Source organism: Oreochromis niloticus, linkage group LG3 (assembly GCF_001858045.2).
Source record: "Oreochromis niloticus isolate F11D_XX linkage group LG3, O_niloticus_UMD_NMBU, whole genome shotgun sequence".
NCBI classification, from domain to species: domain Eukaryota; kingdom Metazoa; phylum Chordata; class Actinopteri; order Cichliformes; family Cichlidae; genus Oreochromis; species Oreochromis niloticus.
Genome location: NC_031967.2, coordinates 11,659,202 through 11,680,865, shown reverse-complemented (window position 1 = coordinate 11,680,865; position 21,664 = coordinate 11,659,202). Strand labels below are relative to the sequence as shown.

The window sequence follows — 21,664 nt, the reverse complement described above, 5'->3', positions numbered from 1 at the left end:
ACTTTCAGTAAACAGCCAGAGACTTGACAATTATGCACAATTAAGCAAACTTTTCCCTGAACGATATTCCACCTGTTTATCCCCTTGCTGAATGTCAACTATCGCTGCCCTTCTGGGACCAGTCTGCATATCTGCGGCCCTTTTTTGTGCCACTCTGGCGCTCCATCATCACTGCACTCTTCTTGGCAGCAGCAGACAACTCAAAGAGAAGGGCCGTTTGTCATGCAGCAACATCCCTGGGATACTTAAGACTTATGATTGAGTGTGCGCAGCGCAGACTCAGGAGGAATATTTTTAAAGGTTGTCTGTTTTGGTGAGGAGCGATGACGGTATATAGTAATTTGGGTTTAAGGGAAGCAAAAAGCAGTTAGTGGCTTTGGACATTTGAACATTATGAAACCACTTTCACTTCGATTACTTCTTTGGTAGCACGGAGGGGGGGAGCAATGATTTCTGCAAGGTTCTCTCTCACTGAAATCCTAATTTACACACTAAAGAAACTATTAAGTCCCCTATAAGTCACCCTAGATCCATAGAGTCCAAAAATATAAAACAAAACCGACAATATTATATCAGTACACACAAAATGCACTTCAGAATCCACCCACACCTGATCACTTATTAATTCAGACTAATTCAGATGAGGAGATACTTTTTTCTGCGTTCATTAAAAAAATAAAATAAAATCATCTGTGAAAGCCACGTCTGCTCTTCAGAGTGCTGCATTGTACCAGCATGCGGTGTTTTTCCACTATGTTTTGTTAACGGCTCAGTACAGCTTGGGAACAGTGAAAGTGTGCTGATACAGCAGTCATATCTATCAGAGCCCAGCCTGCTTTCAGAGGCTGCTGGCTGGATTTGCTCTGCTGCTGCTGCTTTTTGCATTTAGTAATGCAGGTCAGGAAACGTGTAGCAGCTGGAAAAACAAAAAATACCCATACAGCTGCTGACTGTGTACATTTGTGGACACAAGCACACCTGGGCCCAGCACTGCTACTGCTGCGGAGGCTTGCCCCGGACTCTTCACAGCGCAGTATTTCTTGATGATGTACGGAGAATGGAAGGGAGGGTGCAGGAGGGACTTGGACAATGCAGTGTTGAAATATGGATTAGTCAGGAGTTAGCAGGAGTGAATGTTTGTGCCTGTGGCCACTACCTGCTGTGCTTCCCAATGATTGCGATTACAAAGCAGAGGGATTAACACACAAGACTCAAGAAAACTGCTGAACTCTGCAAATACAGTGAAGGCTGATGTGATTAAAGATCAAGTCCCTGATGAAGCTCTCAGTGTAATTACAATTTGCCCAGTGCTCCATAACAGCAAAACACAATTATAATCTAATTACAGATCTCTTAGCTTGTTAAATGGACAATTCGTCATTCATCCAGCTTAATTTTTTTGGTGTGAGTTGCCTGATTTTGGGTCAGTTAGAGCCTCATATCTCTGCTTTCTTCTGCAGAGAGGTTTGTTTGATGGCTATAGTTTAGAAGGAGGACAACTCCACACAGATAAAGCACTGCAGGCCAGAGGGACAAACATGTTAATTCGATTTCACAATGAACTGTCCTTTTAATGCTGCGAACATTACGGGCTCTTACTGAGACCAACAGTGAGCATTTGTTTTGCTGGACACGTGAGTGATCTGTGCTTGGTGTACATCATTGATTATCTGCTCTGTGTGATCTGTTGCAGAGCCTAAAAATAAATGAGCTTATTGAATAAACAGGGTTCAGACGGAGTTAATGGCTCAGTACCGTTGGCATCACCTTACCGTACACTGGAGAAGGCATGGTAAAACATATGACATTACAAAGATGCACTATTTTATGTAACGATGAGGGGAAAGCGTACTGTTGAGCCCCATTTGCTCAATATGAGAAAAAGAGATTGTTTTCAAACTGAAAGAAAGAAGAGACATATGAGAGGCCCTTTTGTAAAGGCTGAATGTGTAATTAGCTTTAAATTAAAGTTAAACATACACAGTCAACAACAGCCTTTGCATACATTTGGTCTAAATTTAGCTCAGTGGTTTATCACCAGATGCTCCTAAGCAGCACGTTTTGTCCTAATATCCCAATTATCACTTGATGAGGGAATTAATCAGTAAATTATTTTGGTTTATGACCACCTGGACAGTGTTTCACTGCTAGAAGTAATGACTCATAACACAAACACACAGTCCAAATCACTGCTTGAAGGCAGCACAAGGTCAAAGTCTTCCTGTTGAAATGTTCAGGCCTCAGTTCAGTCACTCTCCTATAGAGACCTCTTGGTTCGACGAAGACACCGGGGAACTGTTTTTTGCCGTACCGCCCTCTTTCTTCAGAGTTTTCAGGCATTTGTCGAGCCTTTTGATGCAGACCGTCACATCTTCTCGAGTGATACCCACAGCGGAGGCAGCGTTGAGGTAAGGACAGGGGTACGAGTCCGAGTGGGACATAAACCCACGAAACGTGTGTCCGCTTACGGTCTGCTCCTTGCCCAGTGGTATCACCCTGGAAACACGAGTGAAACATAGTAACACAGAGCAATGGGATTTTAACAATAATTAGAAAAACAACAAAAATAACCTCTTTACTTTATGTAATATTCACCACAGATCACCATGTCTCACAAATAAAACAAACACTGCAATCTACACTCATGGGCCACTTAATTAGGTACACCTGTTCAAGTGCTTGTTAAAGCAAATGTCTAATCAGCCAGTCACATGGCAGCAACTCACAGAATTTAGGAAGAAGGCCTGGTGAAGTTCAAACTCTGCATTAGAACTGGGAAGAATGGTGATTTAAGAGGCTTTGAATGTGACGTGTTTGTTGGTGCCAGATGGGCTGGCCTGAGTATTTCAGAAACTGCTGATCTGCTGGAATCTTCCCACACAGTCATACACCCAACATTCAGATGGTAGGGTTAGAAATTGTCATAAACAACATGAGCCATCCTGCTTTGTTCAGGCAGCTGGTGGTGGTGGTGTAATGGGTGTGGAGGATATTTTCTTGGCACCCTAGGACCAAAAAGCCATCATTTAAACACTTTAGCCTACATTAAGTATTGTTGCGGACCATGTGAATCCCTTTAGGATCACAGTGTGCAGGACCCATCTTCTGAGGGCTGCTTACAACATGTCATAAAGCTCAAATAATCTCAAACTGAGTTCTTGAACATGAAAATGAGCTCACTGTACTTAAATGACCTCAGAGTGCCCAACAGAGCACCTTTGAAATGTGTTGGAACAGGATGTGCAGCAGCTGTGCGATGCTTGAACGTCAACATGGAGCAAAATCTCTGAGGAATGTTTCCAGCACCTTGTTAAACCTGTGGCACGAATAATTAAAGACAGTTCTGAAGGGAAAAAAGTGTCCAATCAGTGCTAACAACGTTTACCTATTAATCCTCTCCTGTCATCTCATTTTTGGCCAACACCATCTCCTGAGGAACTTGTTCACCAGCTACTTGCTTACTTTCTTCATCTCTGCATTCATCAATATGAGCAGCCCGTTTCATATATAATAGAAGTCATTCTTTGTTAATGTTATATACAGATTACAGAAGATCATATTACATTTTTACAGCTCATACTTGGCTTGTTGGTAACCACTGTATGCTAGCTGACCGCTCTGCTAAAGAATTATATTATTATTTATTATTCATTTATTTATTATTTGGATGTGAAAAATTCACACAAACAATGATGTCGGTGAGCTGCTGATTTTTGGACTTCACCTGGTTTCATCTGCAACACTGTAAATAATAATCGTGGCCATAAATTTTGGTAAGGTTTCACCACTGTCAGCAGAGTTTAGACTCACTTTAATGTGAAATCAATTACTGCCCAGCTATAAGGACTGTGCACGCAGCATAATGGTAGCAGAATGCACTAGAATCAGATGAAGATCTCTATTAATCTCTTCAGCTGGAGAAGAGAACAGCTCATTATTGATGTGAAAAGGCAAAGCCGGGCGCCTGCCACGGTATTCGTGTTTGGCTCTGAGAGCATTTCATTTAATGCCACGTCCACATCTGCAAACTGTTCATGAAACTCAAATCTTAGACGTTTATGTTCTTTTATGAAAACACAACATGCTGAGGAAATACAAGGCTAAAACATTTGACTACACTTCACACTAGGACCTTGGAAAAATCCAACTGCGAGCATTAAATTCCAAACAACACTATAAACAATCGTGACAGAATGACCCAAATAAATCTTTTATTCTGGATGTATAAAATATTTAGATTAGCTTTCACGCACGATTGAAAACTATAAAGAGAAAAAACACAAAATGAAATGTGGGGTGGGGATGGGGGGGGGGATGCTCCTAATTTGAAATTGTGTATTTATGCAGATCCATCCATTCATGTGACAGAGTGAGAGCAAAACAGTTAAAAACTGACAAATCCTCCTCACTAATGCTGCTGCTTTCACAGCTGGTGCCCACTGCCCCAGAGGAGACCACATCCTTCAACATCTAATGGAAACATCCTGTTTTATTTAGGATGCGGCTGTGATAGGAAGGGCTGTCTAATTTTCTAAAGTAGTTTCCGCTGCTCAGTATTCAGCAGATCCATCTGCCTGATTGCTGATTTTGTCGCGCAAAACGCAACATCTTTTTAAACACACTCAAACCGACACACACTCCCCTATCCTGTTATTCTCTCTCTCCCCCCTCTATGTCCATTTCCAGGCCACATCATCAACATGGCCTTACCTGGCTCCTGACACTTGTCGGGTGAACAACATGGATCCTAGCTGAGTCACCGCCTTGTCGCTGTTGGCCTGGAGACCATCTAGAGACATGGCTGGAAGAGAGAGGCGCATAGTTATGTCAGTAAACATCTGAGACCAAACGCAAAGCTAGAAAGACTTATGCCGTCTCAGAAAAGCAGCGCAAGGATCTATTGATACGTAACCAGCACTTTGAGCTTACCCAGAGAAATGGGGTTGTGCGGGGTGTGAAGCAACCTCTCCCCGTGTGCAGAAGCCAGACTCTTCAGCTGCTCAGCCAGGAACGAATAAATCTCCTGCACACCATGCCGATACACACAAGGAGGATGAAGACACAGAACAACACACAAGATCTATAAATAGCAGTATAATACTCCTTTTTGCATACAAACACAGCCTTATTTTAACAGCAGCAGACTTGGTTTTATTGCTAATCAAGCAAATCTTCCAACAAAGCAGGAGGATGCATGACCAAACTCCACCCTCCCCCTATTTGCCTGACCCTGTATGTGTGTCTGTTTCTCTCTAAGCTTCAGTACAAACACCATGTTCATTTCCTGTCCAGCTTGTTCTTAACACATCCACCTCTGGGATCAATTAAAAGGGGCAGGAGAGTAAAAGAAGAGGACTGCAGGCTCTTAAGCACATATTCACATGCTTCAAATACGCTGATTAAGCACCGAGAGTCTCAGAGCAGCGTGTGGAAGACTGAAATAGGACGATGGGGTTTAGGACACAGACGTCCAAACAGGGAAGCTACACGACAACTAAACACAGTGCTTTTGTTGCTAGCTACCAGCTCCAGATTCCCCAAAGCTTTCTTCACTGCAGGTGTGTGTGTCTGTGTGAGCGAGGGTGCACTCTGCTGACTCATACTGTCCTTGTTTGAAAGCATCAAGAGGGAAAATATTTTCCCTGTCAAGAGTCAAACACAAACAGCATTTCAATGATGTCAAGTGTCTCTAAGTGTCCATTGTCCTCTAATAACAAAGGATGACTTTATTATGCCGGAGGAGGAGAACAGCGTAAGTGGTGGTGAGAGTGCAGGACAATAAGTTTGTGTTTGTGACGAGTCAAAGGCCGCCCCGACTGAAACAAAAGCACGCGCATCACCCGTTTCTTCTTTTCATTATGCAGACATTATCTAAACCGGTGGTACACACGAGGCAGTAAATGAACCTAAACAGATGAAACGCTTGAATTATTAAAGCTCGTGATTCTGGGAGAGACGTTCTGCAGACTCTATGGGAAAAAAATGGTTCTGTACATTAATTATGCATAAAGTGGACTGAGAGGAATCAATAAGCTCTGATGGTGTGTCGGGTCAGGCAAGAGGCCACAGGAATCTCCTAGGTATACATTTCAGCTACAGATTAGGTTGTACACCGATATCCCACTTTGAGTATTGTATGGCATCATTTTTAAATATGAGATCTTTAAGCCACGTGTAATTTCTATATATGTATCCGGGGTAATTTCTAAAAAAAACCTTCAACTTTAAAGTGTTACTCCTTTTCGAGTTTCTGTGCTCCGAGTGTGAGGACAAACAGATTCTCTCAGTTGCAGCACATTTACGGCGCAGCAGCAGTTTAGAGGAGAGAGAATGCTGCAGTGCTGATCATCTAAAGAGGAGGATGCTGCATTGTGAGCAACTCTGCTTTAAAGCAAGAAGCCACCAGGGGAGGTTTTCTCAAACTTTAGAATCAATTTTATCTTTCTATAGTGTACTCCTTCCTTCACAGAGCTCACTACACACTCAAGTCCACAGTCTCCATCATCAGTGAGAATGCAGGTGAAGCAAAAAAGGACACACACACAGAAAACTGTAACATATAGCCAACTGCAACTCAATACAACTTATATAAGTTATTGCCATTTTTAGTAGGAAAGATGCTGACACGGCACGGAGACATATTCAGACCGACTACAATATACACCTGATACTCCTGCAGTCCCCTAATGTTCTCATCATACATGTTGGAAACATCCAGCAGACATAACAGCCACGTTTAACTAAGTGAGGAACTATTTTAAGCCGTATAAAAAGGTGACGTGTGCACCACTCTCACCTTTCGTTCTGACAAGTATTTCTTATAGCCACTGACTCCCAGCGTGAGGAGGGTAATGAGGACGTCGAGGGAAGGTGAGGCTGATGCTCTCCCTGGAAGAGAAGGCAGAAGCGTTTAAAAAACAAACCTGCTGTCAAACTGAAGTAGAAGCATTGTTATTAACGTTTAACAACGATCCAATTTGACTTATACAGATGAGGATAAAATTATTATCCCCCTGACAGGATTTAAACATAACATTTCTAAACACACTAGATTTCTGTTTGCACACAACAACAGAATTTCTTCACACAGTAAACAACAAGCCCGGCAGAGGTAGGAACATTTTAAAGACTCTTGAAAGAAAACTAGAGTGAGAGGTGTCTAAAGACCGCAGAACAGCTGTCGACACATTGGTGGATGAGTTAGCCGGCTTGTGCTTCACACATCCACCTCTGGGATCAATTAGAAAGGGCAGGGGAGTAAAAGAAGATGAGTGCAGGCTTTTAAACACAGTTTTTGACATTTATATGCTTCAAATATGCTGATTAAGCATCAAGAGTCTCAGAGCAGTGTGTCGAGGACTGTAGAAGGGCGATGGAGCTCAGGACACAGACGTCCAGGCAGGGAAGCTGCACGACAACTAAACGCAGTGTCTTTGTTGACTTCGAGGTTTCAGACTGAGAAAATCTCCACGTTGTCAGAAGAGTCACATTCAAGCCAGACTGGGCTATCCCAACAACAATAGCCTGGAGGAAGACTACGCATACTGGAAGTGCGGCTTTGGTCAGATGAGATTAAACTACAGCTGTTTGGCTGCAGTTTGGCTGCTCATGTTTGGAGGGAGAGGCGTACGACCCAAAGAACAAAGTCCCCAAAGTGAAACACGGTGGTGGGAGTGTTTTGCTGCGGGGACGCTGAAATGTGTCTGGAACTGTGATCTCGTCAGGGTTGCAGGAATCATGAAGAAAACCTCAAGCAGTTAGCATCGCTTTGACTTCCAGCACAACAACAAATCAAAACATACGTCACTCCTGATTGGCCTGCATAAAGCCCGAGTTGAATCCCACTGGAGTATTGGGTAATAAGTTTGACCTGGTAGTTTGAGGTTTTGGTGAAATAATTTAATGTCTTTTTGACAAGTAAAGAAACTAAAAACCCAAAATAAAATAAAATGTTTGCCGGGGTTACTGAGAGTTCATCAGTCTGATTGCTGGCGGGATGAACCTAAAGTGTTTTGAATGCAAAGTCCTGTGCATTTCTCCACCAGACCTGGTGTCATTTTTCTATGAGCTGGTATAACTCCAGCTCAGATTTGGCCTGACAGAAAAGAAAATGTGTAACAGTATACCCACAGATGACAGTTAGTGGAAGGTATCAGAGCTGGACACTTTCCAAGCACTGACAGAAGCTTGATGAGAAAATTAAACAAATAAACCAAAGTGAAAAGCTGGCTTAGGCAGATTCAGATTAGTCACACAGAGCAGTGCACAGTCCCACTTCTGCTTTCTGAGAGGGCTCTGTTGCCCAAAATGTTTAAAAAGCACATCAATGAACTTCTCTAGACATTATCTGATGGCGGCGACAACACAGTTGTCCAGTGCAGCTGGTTCAAACATTGGCCTTTAACCTCCCAGTTCCCTCGTGCAAAGTTCATACCATCTCTGACTGGATGGATTTGTGACAGTGTGAGAACAGTGCAGGTAGGATTGTAGTGAATTCAGTTACCATGGGGACATCATGTGTGCTGCTTCCATTTACCATCTATTCAGGCAGCTCCCTCACCTAAACCACACGGGCCACTGAGATTCTGACTCATGCAAACTGTCTGCTGACGTGAGCTAAAAAACTCCAAGATATCTGTGTGAGATAACAGTCCCAACGAAATACACTCCAGTTTCAGCGATGATGGTTAAAATGCACTAGTGGTGAGATTTTGTTAGAAATCATGGATCTAACATTTAGAGCGGGAACAATGAGGTTGTCTTTGCAGTCTCAGGTCAAGAAGAAAAAGTAGGAAAGTGGGAAATTTGTGCTGAATAGGTTTGAAGTTAAACAAACAACAACAAGGACCTGTTTCTTCATACTACATCAGTTATCCCATTTTGTATCGTTCAAACATTTTCATGCTTTATTACCAATTTACTTAAATGTGGCAGTGCATAAAAACCAAAAACTGTGCTCCACACTTTGAAACTTTCAAAACATTTGCTTTTATGTAAATACACATCTGCATGGGTACACATGCCCACCTGGTTATTGTTTCATACCAGTGAGCGTTAACACTCACCTGGGTACATCTTGCTTATCTCCTGTATGAAGGACTCATCAAAACCTGCAATTATAGCACCACCTACTGGAACCATAAAGTTTTTGTCCAGGCTCTGTACAAAGGCGTCGATTCTTCCCACACGGGCGCCCTGATGACAGACAATCCAAGAAAATATTTATCTGTAACCAGTGTGAAAGTGCATCACATCGTAACATTCAAAGGAGAGCTCCAGATCAACTTGCTACATGCACTGTGCAGTGAAGAGTGTTGATACCTGCTGAATGAGGTGCATGCATTTGGACGACTGCACGCCATATGCATTGTTAACTATGTGGGGAATATCATGCTTGCTGCAGAGACATGACAGCTCCTCAAGCCTGCAAGACCCCAAAACAAACAATATTAGAAATGGTGCATACCTTATTCCCACACTGTGAGCCAAAACAAGCAACATACATTATGTTTCCTTTGAAAGTAAGAAATCCTGCAGGCAGCCTACATCAACACATACATAACATAACATAACATAATAAAACCTGAGGGCATGAATGAAAGCTTACAAGACCTGTCAGGGACCCGTGGGGCGAAGCAAGAAGTCGTTGAATGAACACACAGGATATTTTCAGCTCCAAGCTCTTCAATCTTGCGTTCAACTGCTTCCAAATCTGTCCGCAGCTCATCACCCTCGAGCACATTCTCCACGACCACAGGTTCAAAGCCTGAGAAAACAGGCAAACGATTTAAAGATGGCAATAAAGTGAAACATTTTCATAATTAATCTGATTGAATATTCCCCTTCAATATCTTCAAACACAGACGTGCTCGCTGATCAGGATGTAAGCTTGACAGGACACTGGATACGAGTCATATCGTCACCTGCTGTGATCATAGACTTGAAACAGGACTTCTGGTCAATGCGAGGCCAAATGATGTAGCGAGCTTTGGGTCTCCTGTGACGAAGGGTCAGGAAGCAGAGAGTCAAACTCATCCCTGTAGCCATGGGTACCACGAAGCAGCTGGCCACACTCCGGACACCTGTAACGCACAAGCAGCAGACCAACTGAAAATAAGACTCCGATTTTTATATTTTTTCAAGCATAATGAAAAACCTTTTGTTAATTCTACATAAAGACTTGCATACACTTTACCAAGTGGACATTTGGGAGGAAAAGGCTAAATTAAACATCTACTGTACCACAAAAACTAGTGTAACTGATAAGATCTACACACCTGCAAGCTTTAAGACATCCAGGACAACCGAGTTCGTCAGTTTGTTAAGCAGACTGGATCCTGCAGCTTTAGGCTGAATAGCAGCGATGTCACCTGACCGGCCGATGCCGTGGATCAGCCTAGACAAAACAGCTGAATGTCACAACACGAGCCGTTAAACGACTTCCTAAACTCCGTGACGAGCTCAAAGCTGACATTTCACAGCCCAGTGTAATAAATCTGTGTGCAAGGCCTTTGAAGATTTTTTTTTTTTTTTTTTTAAAGAATCCCACAGACACAGGTGAGGACAGAATTATTAGCTCCCCTATGAAACATCCTTGTTTTTTTAAGTATTTCGAAAGCCCAGTTAAACGGAGCAAGCATTTTCTTTTTTTCCTTCTTTAGTTAAACGCAGCATTGGGTGCTCATGTTACTTTGCACAAATAAGCTAAATTATTATCCATCTCCTGCAACAAATCCTTTTCTCTAAACTTATGATTTTGTAATGGTGCTTTTTCAAGTGACAGCTCAAACTCCGACGTTTTTATACTGTATGTAAATTGGAAGAAAACTTTCAGTTTTACCTTGATTTTACAAGCAGTGAGCATTACAAAGTTAAAGCACATCACTGATTTTCAGGGGGCTAATAATATTCACCCCGGTCATCTTTTATTATTCTGAAATAAAAGTTTGTTTACTAAAGAAAACTGGTATGTTTATAAATGCTATTGAAAATCACTTGTTCTGTTAAAAAGGCCAATTACATTTCATAGGGGGGCTAATAATTTTGTCCTTATCTGTATATCAGTATAGATGATTTTACCTCGTTACAGACAAACTGCAACAAAATCTATTAGAATTACAAAAGGTTTTGCACTTATTATTCATGAAATGTGTTCAAAAAGCAAACATAAGTCTTTTTAAAGTAATAACACACAAAAAGTTTTCATGTCTTTATCAAACACAGTCAATTTCAGTTGGCATTTCCCCAAAAGCAACCTGGAATCAAGTGTCCCTGTTAAGGAAATGAGGTCTGAAGTGTGTGTAGCAGAGCTCCTCCAACTCTCTCTAGGATCACACCAAGTTAAGAGTGGACAAAGAATCACCTGCAGAAATCTCTACAACTTGCTAAAACTTGTGATGCCCTCACCATAATACACTGAAATGTATTATCAAATGACATTAACAAAAGACAACATGAGGTAAAGCACCGCTTGCCAAAATAATCTCCCAAAAGACTCCCCAGTATGTCTGTAGCTGGAAGAACACCTCAGTGTTCTACAACATATCTGGAAAACGCTGTGTGGAATTTTTAGGCAAAATAATATTGTGCTTTGATGAAAAAAAAAACAAAACAACAACACTGCAGAGCAATGTGTAAGCCTCATAAAATAAATTTAAAAGATAACTTTAGAACGAGAAAAGCTTGGTGCATGCAATAAAACAATTAAACAAAACACAGAGGCTGAAAAAAAGAAAATCTGGGTTTTGGAACGGCCGAGTCAGCATCCTGACCTCAAACCAATTTATGGCTGACGGTTAGACCCATAATCATGTGGATGATGACACAGATTTTGTAGTTTTGCCTCTATATACCACCACCGTGAATTTTCAACAATCAGAATGTTAGTTAACTTTAGACTTTCAGCTTTAATTTAAGGGGTTTAACAAAAAATGTGGTATCTGTTCACTGGAACTCTTAATGTCGAAGATGTGGAACCTCTTTTCTTTATTTTAGCCTAATGATGTCATTATTAGAAGTGGCTAATTCAACAATCTGGTACACTGTTAGAAATAAGCCATGCACTGATCACCCCAGCAACACCATAAGGCCTTAAAGACCACAGACTATAATTAGGAAAGATTTCAAATTCTTTTCTTAGCTAAGAAAAAAACTCTTCACAACTTCTAGTCAAATGAAAAACACTCAAGGAGTCAGGCACATCATTGACAAAGTCCAAAATCAAGAGATGCATTCATGAACAGAAATACGGAGGGTTTACAGTGATGTGCAAACTGCTGGTTACACCCAAGGACGGGAAGAACAGACTTTACAAGAAAGCATCTAACAGAGCCTGCACAGACATGGAGAAAATCATGGGACCAATGAAACCAACATGTAAGGCAGAGTAGCATACAGTACTGTACTGCATAGCCGCCAAAGGAATCGAGTACGTAACATTGCAAATAGATGACAAATCAAAGCATACTGCAAAACCAACCGAGAGTTTCTCATGCCAAAGAAACTGGATATTCCTAAATGGCCAAGGTGGTCATCTGATCTTAGCCCAACAGAGCAGCTTTTCAGTTACTTAAGCCTAAACTGAAGGCAGAGGCCCACAAACTGAAGGTGGCTGAGGTAAAGGCCTGACCGAGAAGAGAAGACCATGTCCATGGCTTTTACACTTCATCCAGTCACTGACGGCAAAAGATTTTAATCCAAGTAATTCCTAAACAGTTAAAGCAAAATATTTATAATACTTTTTTTAAATTAAAGATGAAAGTTTTAACTTCAATCACATCTTGATTGTCTTATTTAAAAGCCACTGTGGTGGTGTACGTAGGCAACATTTCAAAAGCTGCACCCAAGCACAACCTGAACAGGACTATTCTAGTGAGAAAAACATAAATGAACCAGAGATGAAAGGTCGACGATTCTTTATCACTGTACAAATTCCAAGGAGGTTCTTGCTGCTGAAGGAGCTTCAGATAGACACACATTACAAGAGTTTGCTTAGTTTTTCCCAACCTGTGCTCAGTACATACAAAGGTACAACTGTTAGCTGTTTTTACTTTGAATTTGTCTCCAAGTGTGACAGAGATTGGCCCAGTGTATTCACAAAGTTTTTCTTCCAACTACTCTAAATCAGAATCACTTTAAGCACATTCCTGCACTACAAAATATTTGTTGTAGAGAAAAAACAACAACAACAAAAGATCTGCTTGCTTTTTATCTGCCTCACAATCCATCAGTCGGGGTTTAATAGTGAATCGCTAATAACGGATAAGGCCTGGCAGGCAAACTTGAACCTGTAATGTCGTCTTGCCACAAGGCTGGACGCCACCCGGCCTTCTCTCTCTCCTACTCCACAGTTACCCAGGAAGTTGTTGCTGTCCATCACAGCTAGCTCGTTGAGGAAGAGCTCAACAGTGCTCTCGCTCCATCCTTCCTCAGGACACTTTCCCTGCAACACACAACATGAGAGAGGAAGTGTCTTCACTGCAGTGGTATAAGGAAACAAAAGAAAGCCTTGAGCGTACTTGTTCCAGTAACTGTCTGATGAGTTGCTCATGGCCACGGCGAGCCTGCGATCCCTGCCGGATGTAGGAAGGTGACACAATCTTCTCGCTCAGGTTGAAGTTGTCGCTGTTCATCTGTGTTAAACACACAACTTTGTGGTAAGTCAGTGCAGTGGGTGTCCAAACTCTGGCCGTTCTACAAATGCTTATTTCTCGAAATTAACCAATAGGGGGAAAATAATAACATTTATGAAAAGTGAAAAGGTTTGAAATCTTTTCAAATCACTTCTGCTTCAAGCTATGACAAACTTGTCTACACTTATGCTGATCTCGCTGCAGGTTTTTAGTCATGTTCATAAAGGTCAAACTGCGGTAATGTGGCTTCTTTCTGTTGTAGGAGCAAGACACTCTTCAGGTTCCGTTCCTTCACACTGGCACCAAGGATGTGTTTTTACTGTAACTCTTAACTTTCGCGACCATTAAGTAAGTTTACTAAATATTATCACATGAAGCTCATGACGAACTGCTCATTCAACGTTTCAAAAAGGGACAGGTCTGTTAAAAATGCCAAAGTTACACCACTGGCAAGTTCAGACCTTTTTACCAAAGCATCCCTAAATTTTATCTTAGCACCCCTAAAAAATAACCGTATTAATAACATATTTTAATATTATTAGACATCTTTTTCTAAGGTTATATTCTGAAAAACGTCTATCAGAGACATCAGATTAGAAGGAGAACAGGTTTAAAAGTCCAGCATTCCCAATATTATGATAAGACTTGCGTTGCTCGTGACAGAAAGGAGATGAAGAAGTCATTTCATGACAAGCCGGCACGGATTTAAAACACCAACTGAAACATTAGCAAGCAAAAGTGCAAATTTTTCAGATCCTGCAGGGTCATTACCGTTACGTATATTTATTCTCAAAATAGTGTCAAAAACCTTAGCTAATAAAGTCTAGAATAGAGATTATGAGCTAATTTTTTTCACTTTGTCAAAGTTTCCTATTCTGGTGGAGTTAAGCTTGATTGTTTATTTAAAGAACTAATTTAAACAAACTACAGGTTATTGGAAATGTAATTTTTTTCATGAATGGATAAATGTGTTTTCTAAAATAAATAATTAAAACAAACCAACATATGACTGGATTCTAATGAGAGAAAGTCAAGAGGGCTTTACCTCAGCGGTCCCCAACACCCGGGCCACGGACCGGAGTCGTTTGTTGTTTATTGTTTTCAGGGTTTTTATCGTTAACTCGGTTTCCCTGGGTCTTTTCCCGTGTTGTAGTTGTGTGTCTTATTTTGAAATAAATATTTACGCGTTACCATAGTGACCAGAGAGCATTAAGGGGCAGAGAGGAGGACGTTACTCTCAATGTTGTTGGCATATTTCAGGAGGACGCTGCTAATAAAGCTACACAATTACACAGTGAATTCGTGTTTATTATTATATTTACAAAATACCACAGTTGTTGTGTCTTGGTCGTATCCTTTTATTTTGTTGTATTTATCTGTGACACATTAAAAAAGGTCAGTGAAAATACTGTCTGACATTAAACCGGATCGTGGCACAAAAAAGGTCGGGGACCGCTGCTTTACCTCATATGTCAGTATCAGTGCGATATTGAATCTGAACATTGCAATTGACATAGATGGATAATTAATATGGATCAGTTTATGCCTTTCACTGGGTTTTAAATACTGTTTCAGTGTTACATGTACTTTTTAATGACAGCACAAATACTAAGAGGAAAATAGAGAAGGGGAGTGAGGGCTAAAGTAGGATGAAGTCAGTGAAGAGAAACCAATAAGAGTGGATGAGTGACCAAAGTCTGCAACGCTGTTATCAAGCCAAGGTGCCTTCTGTTTTGCCTGCATTCACTGATTAATGTTTCACATAAATAAGCAGTGTGCTATACCTTTATCAAATATGGATTCTTCCTAACCTTTCAGTAACTTATGTCACAAATACTATGTTCATTCACCTTATTTACAGGTAGTGAAATTAAATGGAAAACCTTAACTGTATTTCCAGATAGTGTGCTCTTCAGTAGCACACTTGAAAATTGGGTGCCTAATGCCCTCTGTGTACTCTTTACAACAAAATGAGGGTTTGTATTTAAAAACTTGTATATAAAAGCAACTTTATTATCAGATTGCTTCTTGTACAGGTACATGGAGTGGCAGTCTTTCTGTTAAGAGGCTGAAACAATGTTGTGCATGTGTATCGTCATATGTGCTTTGCAGCCAATCGGTTTTTAGCCTTACTCAGGAAAACTCTGGTCACCATGACTGAGCCTTTCCCTCAGGTTTAATAAGGATCCACCCTAAAACAGGTGCAAGTGAAATGACCTGTTTAAATCACCTGCAATCGTTAACCTAACGAATTGACGATTGCAGTTTATGTCATTATTTATTTTCTTTATAAAATATCTCGTGGTATACGACTCGTGATAGTTACAGTACTGTATTAACTATATATTTTATATATGCATTAACTATTCTTATTTGATTCATGTAAAAATTGCAATACATAACACTAAATGAATGTTTTCCTCATTAGAAGCTGAGCCCTACCTAAAAGTTTGAGCCTAAAATTGTCTCTGTGTTATACCAGCGCTAACTTACTCAGTGCTAGAAGTCTGGTTTCAGTCCAGTGTTTGCTTAGGAAGAGTACAGGCTAGCTCCGCTAAGCTAAGCTAAGCTAATGTGTTCCGGGCCGGAAAATAAAACACCGCGCGGCTTCGTCAGAGCCGCTCTGGTAACTCACGGTGCGTGCTCTTACCTCGCGGTTTTCCAAAAAATGTCTTCACGTGGACGCCAAACAAACTGCAGACATGCACGCACACATCTGAATGAGAAAGTAGCATGGAGACAGACTGCAGGACGCCTTCACGTGACCACCAAGCGTTGCTCACGTGGTCAACGCGGTGCAAAGTCATCCTCCTGCGTGAAAGCGTGAAGAGGGAAGAGAAGCCGGTCGGTGGCCGCCCTGCAGAAATAGAATGTGCGAGCCGGTCAGCTTTAACTTTAATGGCAAATGCTGTGTTTTTGATGATGAATATTTTTTGAGTGGCCATCATTATTATTATTATCATTAATAATAATAATAATAATAATAATAATACCATCATATATTGCTGCAGTAAATAATTAAAAACACTTAACTTTATTTGAAAGTTAAGATTGGTCAAAGTAAACTTTTAGCAGGAACCAGTAGCTTAAATAAAGTCATAGTTGCACACCGTCATTCTTTAAAATATAATTGTGGTTTTTAAAGAGAACTTTTTACTAAAAAGTGCTTTAAAACTATAAATTTAGATAGATAGATAGATAGATAGATAGATAGATAGATAGATAGATAGATAGATAGATAGATACTTCACTTGCCATACAAGGGTCAGGGGGGATTACAGACATATCAGAAAAATAAACAATAAAAAAATTTTAAAAAGCCAAAACTGCTAAAAATGTAGAATGTCAATAAAATATAATACATTTTTTCTACATGCAAATATTACTATATACATATTCATTAAAATACACTATATCACATATATTTCTTATGTATTTTTTATGTACATAAAGGGCAGTGGGAACTTTTCACTGTCTGACAGTCTGATTGCTGTTAGCGTGAAGGACCTGTGATATGTTACATTACATTTGCATTCATTCACACTACTGATGCATTTTGAAATAATATCATATCCCGGTCCTTTAATTTCGGCTCTCAAACAATGTTAAGATATTAGAATTATTTCTAATATTAGCTGAATGAGTAAACTGTGACAGCGTTGCATCAAAATAAGCTGCCACACATAATGAAAAGATCAGGACCAATAATGAGGCACTTTCAAAGTGTGGCAGGAGCAAAGATGTCCTGTAGTGGAAACATAGGCTACTATACTACTGAGAAAAGTATGGCTCCAAGAAAACAAACAAAGAAAGGTAAAATTGTCATCTGTAAAAATTTCATTAAAAATCAAATAAGCAGATAGTGTAAAGAAAAGGTAAAAATATGGAGCATTACCTTTTTATGCACACACTAAAACACACACACACACATCACACTTGTGTAGGTTTCAATCCAAACAAAGCTGTAGGGAGCACTGAAGTTAAAATCTATGATGTATTCACTCATACTTCCTTATGTTTCTTACTGTTCTATTATAAGTAACATCAAAGCAAATTCACAGTCACTTCCAGAGTGTGTACAAAAAGTCTTTTTTCAGTGCAGGAAAGCAAACATGATTTGAGAGGCAGTAACTTAACTGTTAAGAAAGAACATGTATTTCTATTTAATGTTGACGCACTCAGTATAACGTGATTAAAATAGGTTTACCAACTCACTAAAGTTTTGCTGTCACAAAAATGAATATTTAAAAATGAAATATCAAGATCAAAAAATCAGGTCAGTAATGGATGTATGATAATATCACATATTATTGTCAAATCATCCTTCTTATATACTATTATACAGGTGCTTACAGACTCTGTCGTCTTGTCCATGCACTTTTATTTTAAGTTTGATTCATTTGCCAAAAGAAAACTTTGAATAAGCAAAGTTACAGGTGATTTGGCATATATCATAGTAGCTAACCCCTTTTTTCCCAGATTTTATGTATAGCTATCTCAGTGTTATGAATGTTGCGAATTCTTCTTACCACGATAATCGCTTCACGGTTGAAGTCAGTTATGATGCCACACATTTTCATTATTTCTCTAATCCTGAGCACTTAAATATCTAACAGCCTATCTTACCTTGCAAATACACCATGCTTTTCATCTCCCAAAATAACAAGGAAAAACAGCTGTCAGCTAGAAGTAGGTTAAGCATAGAATGGAAACACTCAAATAAAGTACCTGTTTGTTTTGCTTGCTTTGTTGCTTTTTTGCCTATAAGGATGAGGTAAAGCTTTAATTTAATAATCGATGATTATTGAATCAGAGGGGGAATAAAATACGCTATTATGACAAAAGCAGTTTGGTCATGAGAGAAAAAAAAGATGATTGAACGATATGAGTAAAAACAGGCCCAATTTAACATTTTTAGTGACAATATTTAACAGAATGTGTCATAAAGAGATTAATGTTACACTGACAAAAAATAAGAATGTTGCACCAAAAAAGTTTCTTTACAATCATCAGAAAGAAAACACGCTTTTGTGAAATTATATGTAATGAACTTTATGACACACACACACACACACACACAGAGTGAGAAAGAGAGAGAGAGTAAACCATGCATTTTGTTTTGTCTGCTTACTGCAAATGATGTATACATAATCAGGGCCTGTGCTGTGTGAACCTGTAGGTTGCCCCAGTAACAGGTAGATTATACAGAGTTAGCCCACATTTAACAGCATACATCACATTATATCAGGATAGAAAGAGTTCGCATATGTTCAAAACAAAAATGAAAGCGACATTTAAAAAATATGCATATATATTCCTGGAGGGTTTTGAGTGCAGGTATAGCTAAAATAAATAAATAAATACATCTAAAAACAACAACAACAACAAAATCCACTGTTTGTTTGGCAGCATAGGGGAGAGAAAGATGGCAATTTGTCGGCATAGCAGGGTTTTCAACTCAACAGCTATGCCAACATCTTGCCTTCCTTCCTGAACCCGTGGTCTAGTAACACGTTCCGCGCGGTCCACGCTTCAAGGTCCGCTCCATGCTGTTCCCTACTCCCGCGTGGAAGATGAAAAATGTTGCTGGAGATGCTTTAAAGAGGGGGAAAAATAAAAAATAAAAAAAGGTGGATGGCTGAAAACAACGAGCGCAAGTGCCACGCCGATCTAAGACGTAGGATTACTCCATCTCAAATGAACTCCAAATACACCCAGTGTAGCATTCCCAAAATGTGATTTTCGTGGTCCTTGAAAAAAAAACGAGTAAGCTCTCATCGAGGCTTCACCTGAAAACGATGAAAACAGAAAAGTCGAGAAGAAAGAGTCTCATGTAGTGTATGACACAACTTAACTGCAGGCCTACATTCCTCTTCCCTGTACATGGCACTGCCCTGTAGGTGTATCATCACATCTACCTGTTGCTCTGTGGGAAACAGCAACTGGTAGAGCTCTCTCTCTCTCCGGTGTCCGTCGTCCAAGATCCACCGCCAGTGTCGGGCATCAGCGCGTCAAAGTAAAAGTAGGCTCAGGGTTGAAAAGACAAGTTTGCCTTCCGCCACCCACTTTTGTAGCAGCACTGTCGGCGGCTGACTGTTGCAGGAGGTGTGTTCTTTACCCCAAAGAACTTTGGAGTGCGGCTTCCGGCACCTTTGGGCGCTGGCAAGGAATCCGATTGGTCCAATGATTAAGCAGGACAATCTTCCGAGGAGAAATCCGTCCAAACCTGTCCGGTCTGAAGAATCTCCCAAAAAATTCCCAAGTACTTCCACCGTAAAATAATGTTATGTTTAAAAAACAGGAGAAAAAACAAAACAAAACAAACGACAAATAAAAGCCTGCAAACCTTACTCGACTTCTTGATGTTGCTGTAAGGGAATGCAATTTAAACAGTCCCACTTTAGCGGGAAATTTTGCTGAGCTCTCCAGGATACGGTTTGTTAATGAATCACACAGAATGATTCAAACACCGTCTAGACCAGAAAGTGGTCGCCATCCACGACAGGAAACGCCGTCAGTGTATGAAAGCGCACTTTCTGACCATTCATCATCATCTGTTTCATTTAGATGTTGCTCAGCGGATAGACTTATAACTTCCACACTGTTTTATTTATATTACTTAAAAAAAGAAAAAACCCTTCTTTCTTTCTTTGAGATAGTCACTCATTTACAGCCGTTGTAAATAAGTGAATCATGATGTGGGAACAGTCACCACCAACTAGCAAAAAAAGGGACATCTGTGTTCCTCCATAAGCGTAAAAGTGGAAGGTTCTATGTTTTGTGAGTATTTCTATTTAAAGTTGATACTACTTCACTACATTCATACAATACATTAAAAAGAACATCTTGGAAGCTTATTATTAAACCCAATCACTACTAAAAGCAATGTCCAGTTGGAGCGTTTATGCTTTATGTATATACCTCAACTACGGATGTCAGCTGACCCAAGTATATGTATATACACACATATATATACAACAAAATAAAATACATTTTCCATTTAGATTTTTTGTGCTATTTACAGTCAGTATGTAATAATTTAACAGCACAGAGTTTTTAAATTACTTTGCTGTATTTACTCTAAACCTATTTTGCCGCTGCCCCTCACAGGTGCTAAATAGACTATCCTCCCAGCATTTAGCTTCATTTTTTTTTAATGAAGTTAAAACAACATATTTAGCTGACCGGTGATCAAGCCTAAGCTAGTGAGAAGGTCAAGATTCTGTCTTTTTAAAAGAAAAACAACAATCTTTCAGTTCATTTCAGTTTGGTCGGGGCCAATGATTCACTTCCCAAGGTAGGTGTCAACTCTGGACACACCTGTCAACTCCCAGAGAACAAATACTTCAAAGGATAAAAAGACAAAAACGATCTGTCAGGGTCAGTGTTTCCATTTCGTACAGTAAGCAATTGTTTACCATGGCAACCACACTGTATACTTAGCAGTACAAATGTGTGCTGCAGGGAATGTAAATTTATTTTAAAAGGTAGGTCCATTAAGGTGAAGGTGCTTATTTGCAGTGGTTAAAGTACGCTGAAGCAGTGAATTCATACTGAGAGAGCAAAACTACAGGAATGACAAAACAGATACTTGTAACATCGCAAGTGAACATTAAACAGCAAAGAAAGCATGTCACCACACATCCAGTATACTAGATATACATCTGAACAGGAATACTCCAGGAGAGAAGCTCTAATCAAGTTCAAAATAACAGCGACACAAAGGGGCTCATTCCTGTAATAAAAAAAAACATAGAATCGCATCCGAATCTGAAGAAAAAACATGGGAATCAAATGGAAATCACCGGTGTGAAGATCAAGATACAAGTCACTGTCGTAACACCTGGGAAACGAGGTGTAAGTACACAGTTGTGAGGAATAATGCTTCACATTTTTTCCCAGGGAAAATGTAAGGTGTGCTTGATTGTGGTTATACATGAATCAGTACGAAAGAGTCAGACTAAAACGCATGTGAAATGCTAGCTTTCCCTTTTTATTGCTCTTTTAGTGAATGGAAGAATTTGCCTCTATGG

General features: G+C 40.0%; 1 protein-coding gene across 1 annotated transcript; it reads right to left on the bottom strand.

Moving 5' to 3' along the window:
• Positions 1 to 1,928: 1,928 nt before the first annotated feature.
• Positions 1,929 to 19,684, bottom strand: sepsecs (Sep (O-phosphoserine) tRNA:Sec (selenocysteine) tRNA synthase). The gene is made up of 13 exons (XM_005468175.4): positions 19,550 to 19,684; positions 16,282 to 16,488; positions 13,518 to 13,631; positions 13,287 to 13,441; positions 10,278 to 10,396; positions 9,924 to 10,082; positions 9,613 to 9,766; positions 9,322 to 9,424; positions 9,066 to 9,195; positions 6,797 to 6,888; positions 4,930 to 5,023; positions 4,711 to 4,801; positions 1,929 to 2,496 (listed from the first exon to the last, which is right to left on the bottom strand). The coding sequence occupies exons 3-13, from the start codon at positions 13,629 to 13,631 to the stop codon at positions 2,250 to 2,252; spliced, it is 1,458 nt and encodes a 485-aa protein (XP_005468232.1). The 5' UTR covers positions 16,282 to 16,488; positions 19,550 to 19,684; the 3' UTR covers positions 1,929 to 2,249.
• Positions 19,685 to 21,664: the final 1,980 nt, after the last annotated feature.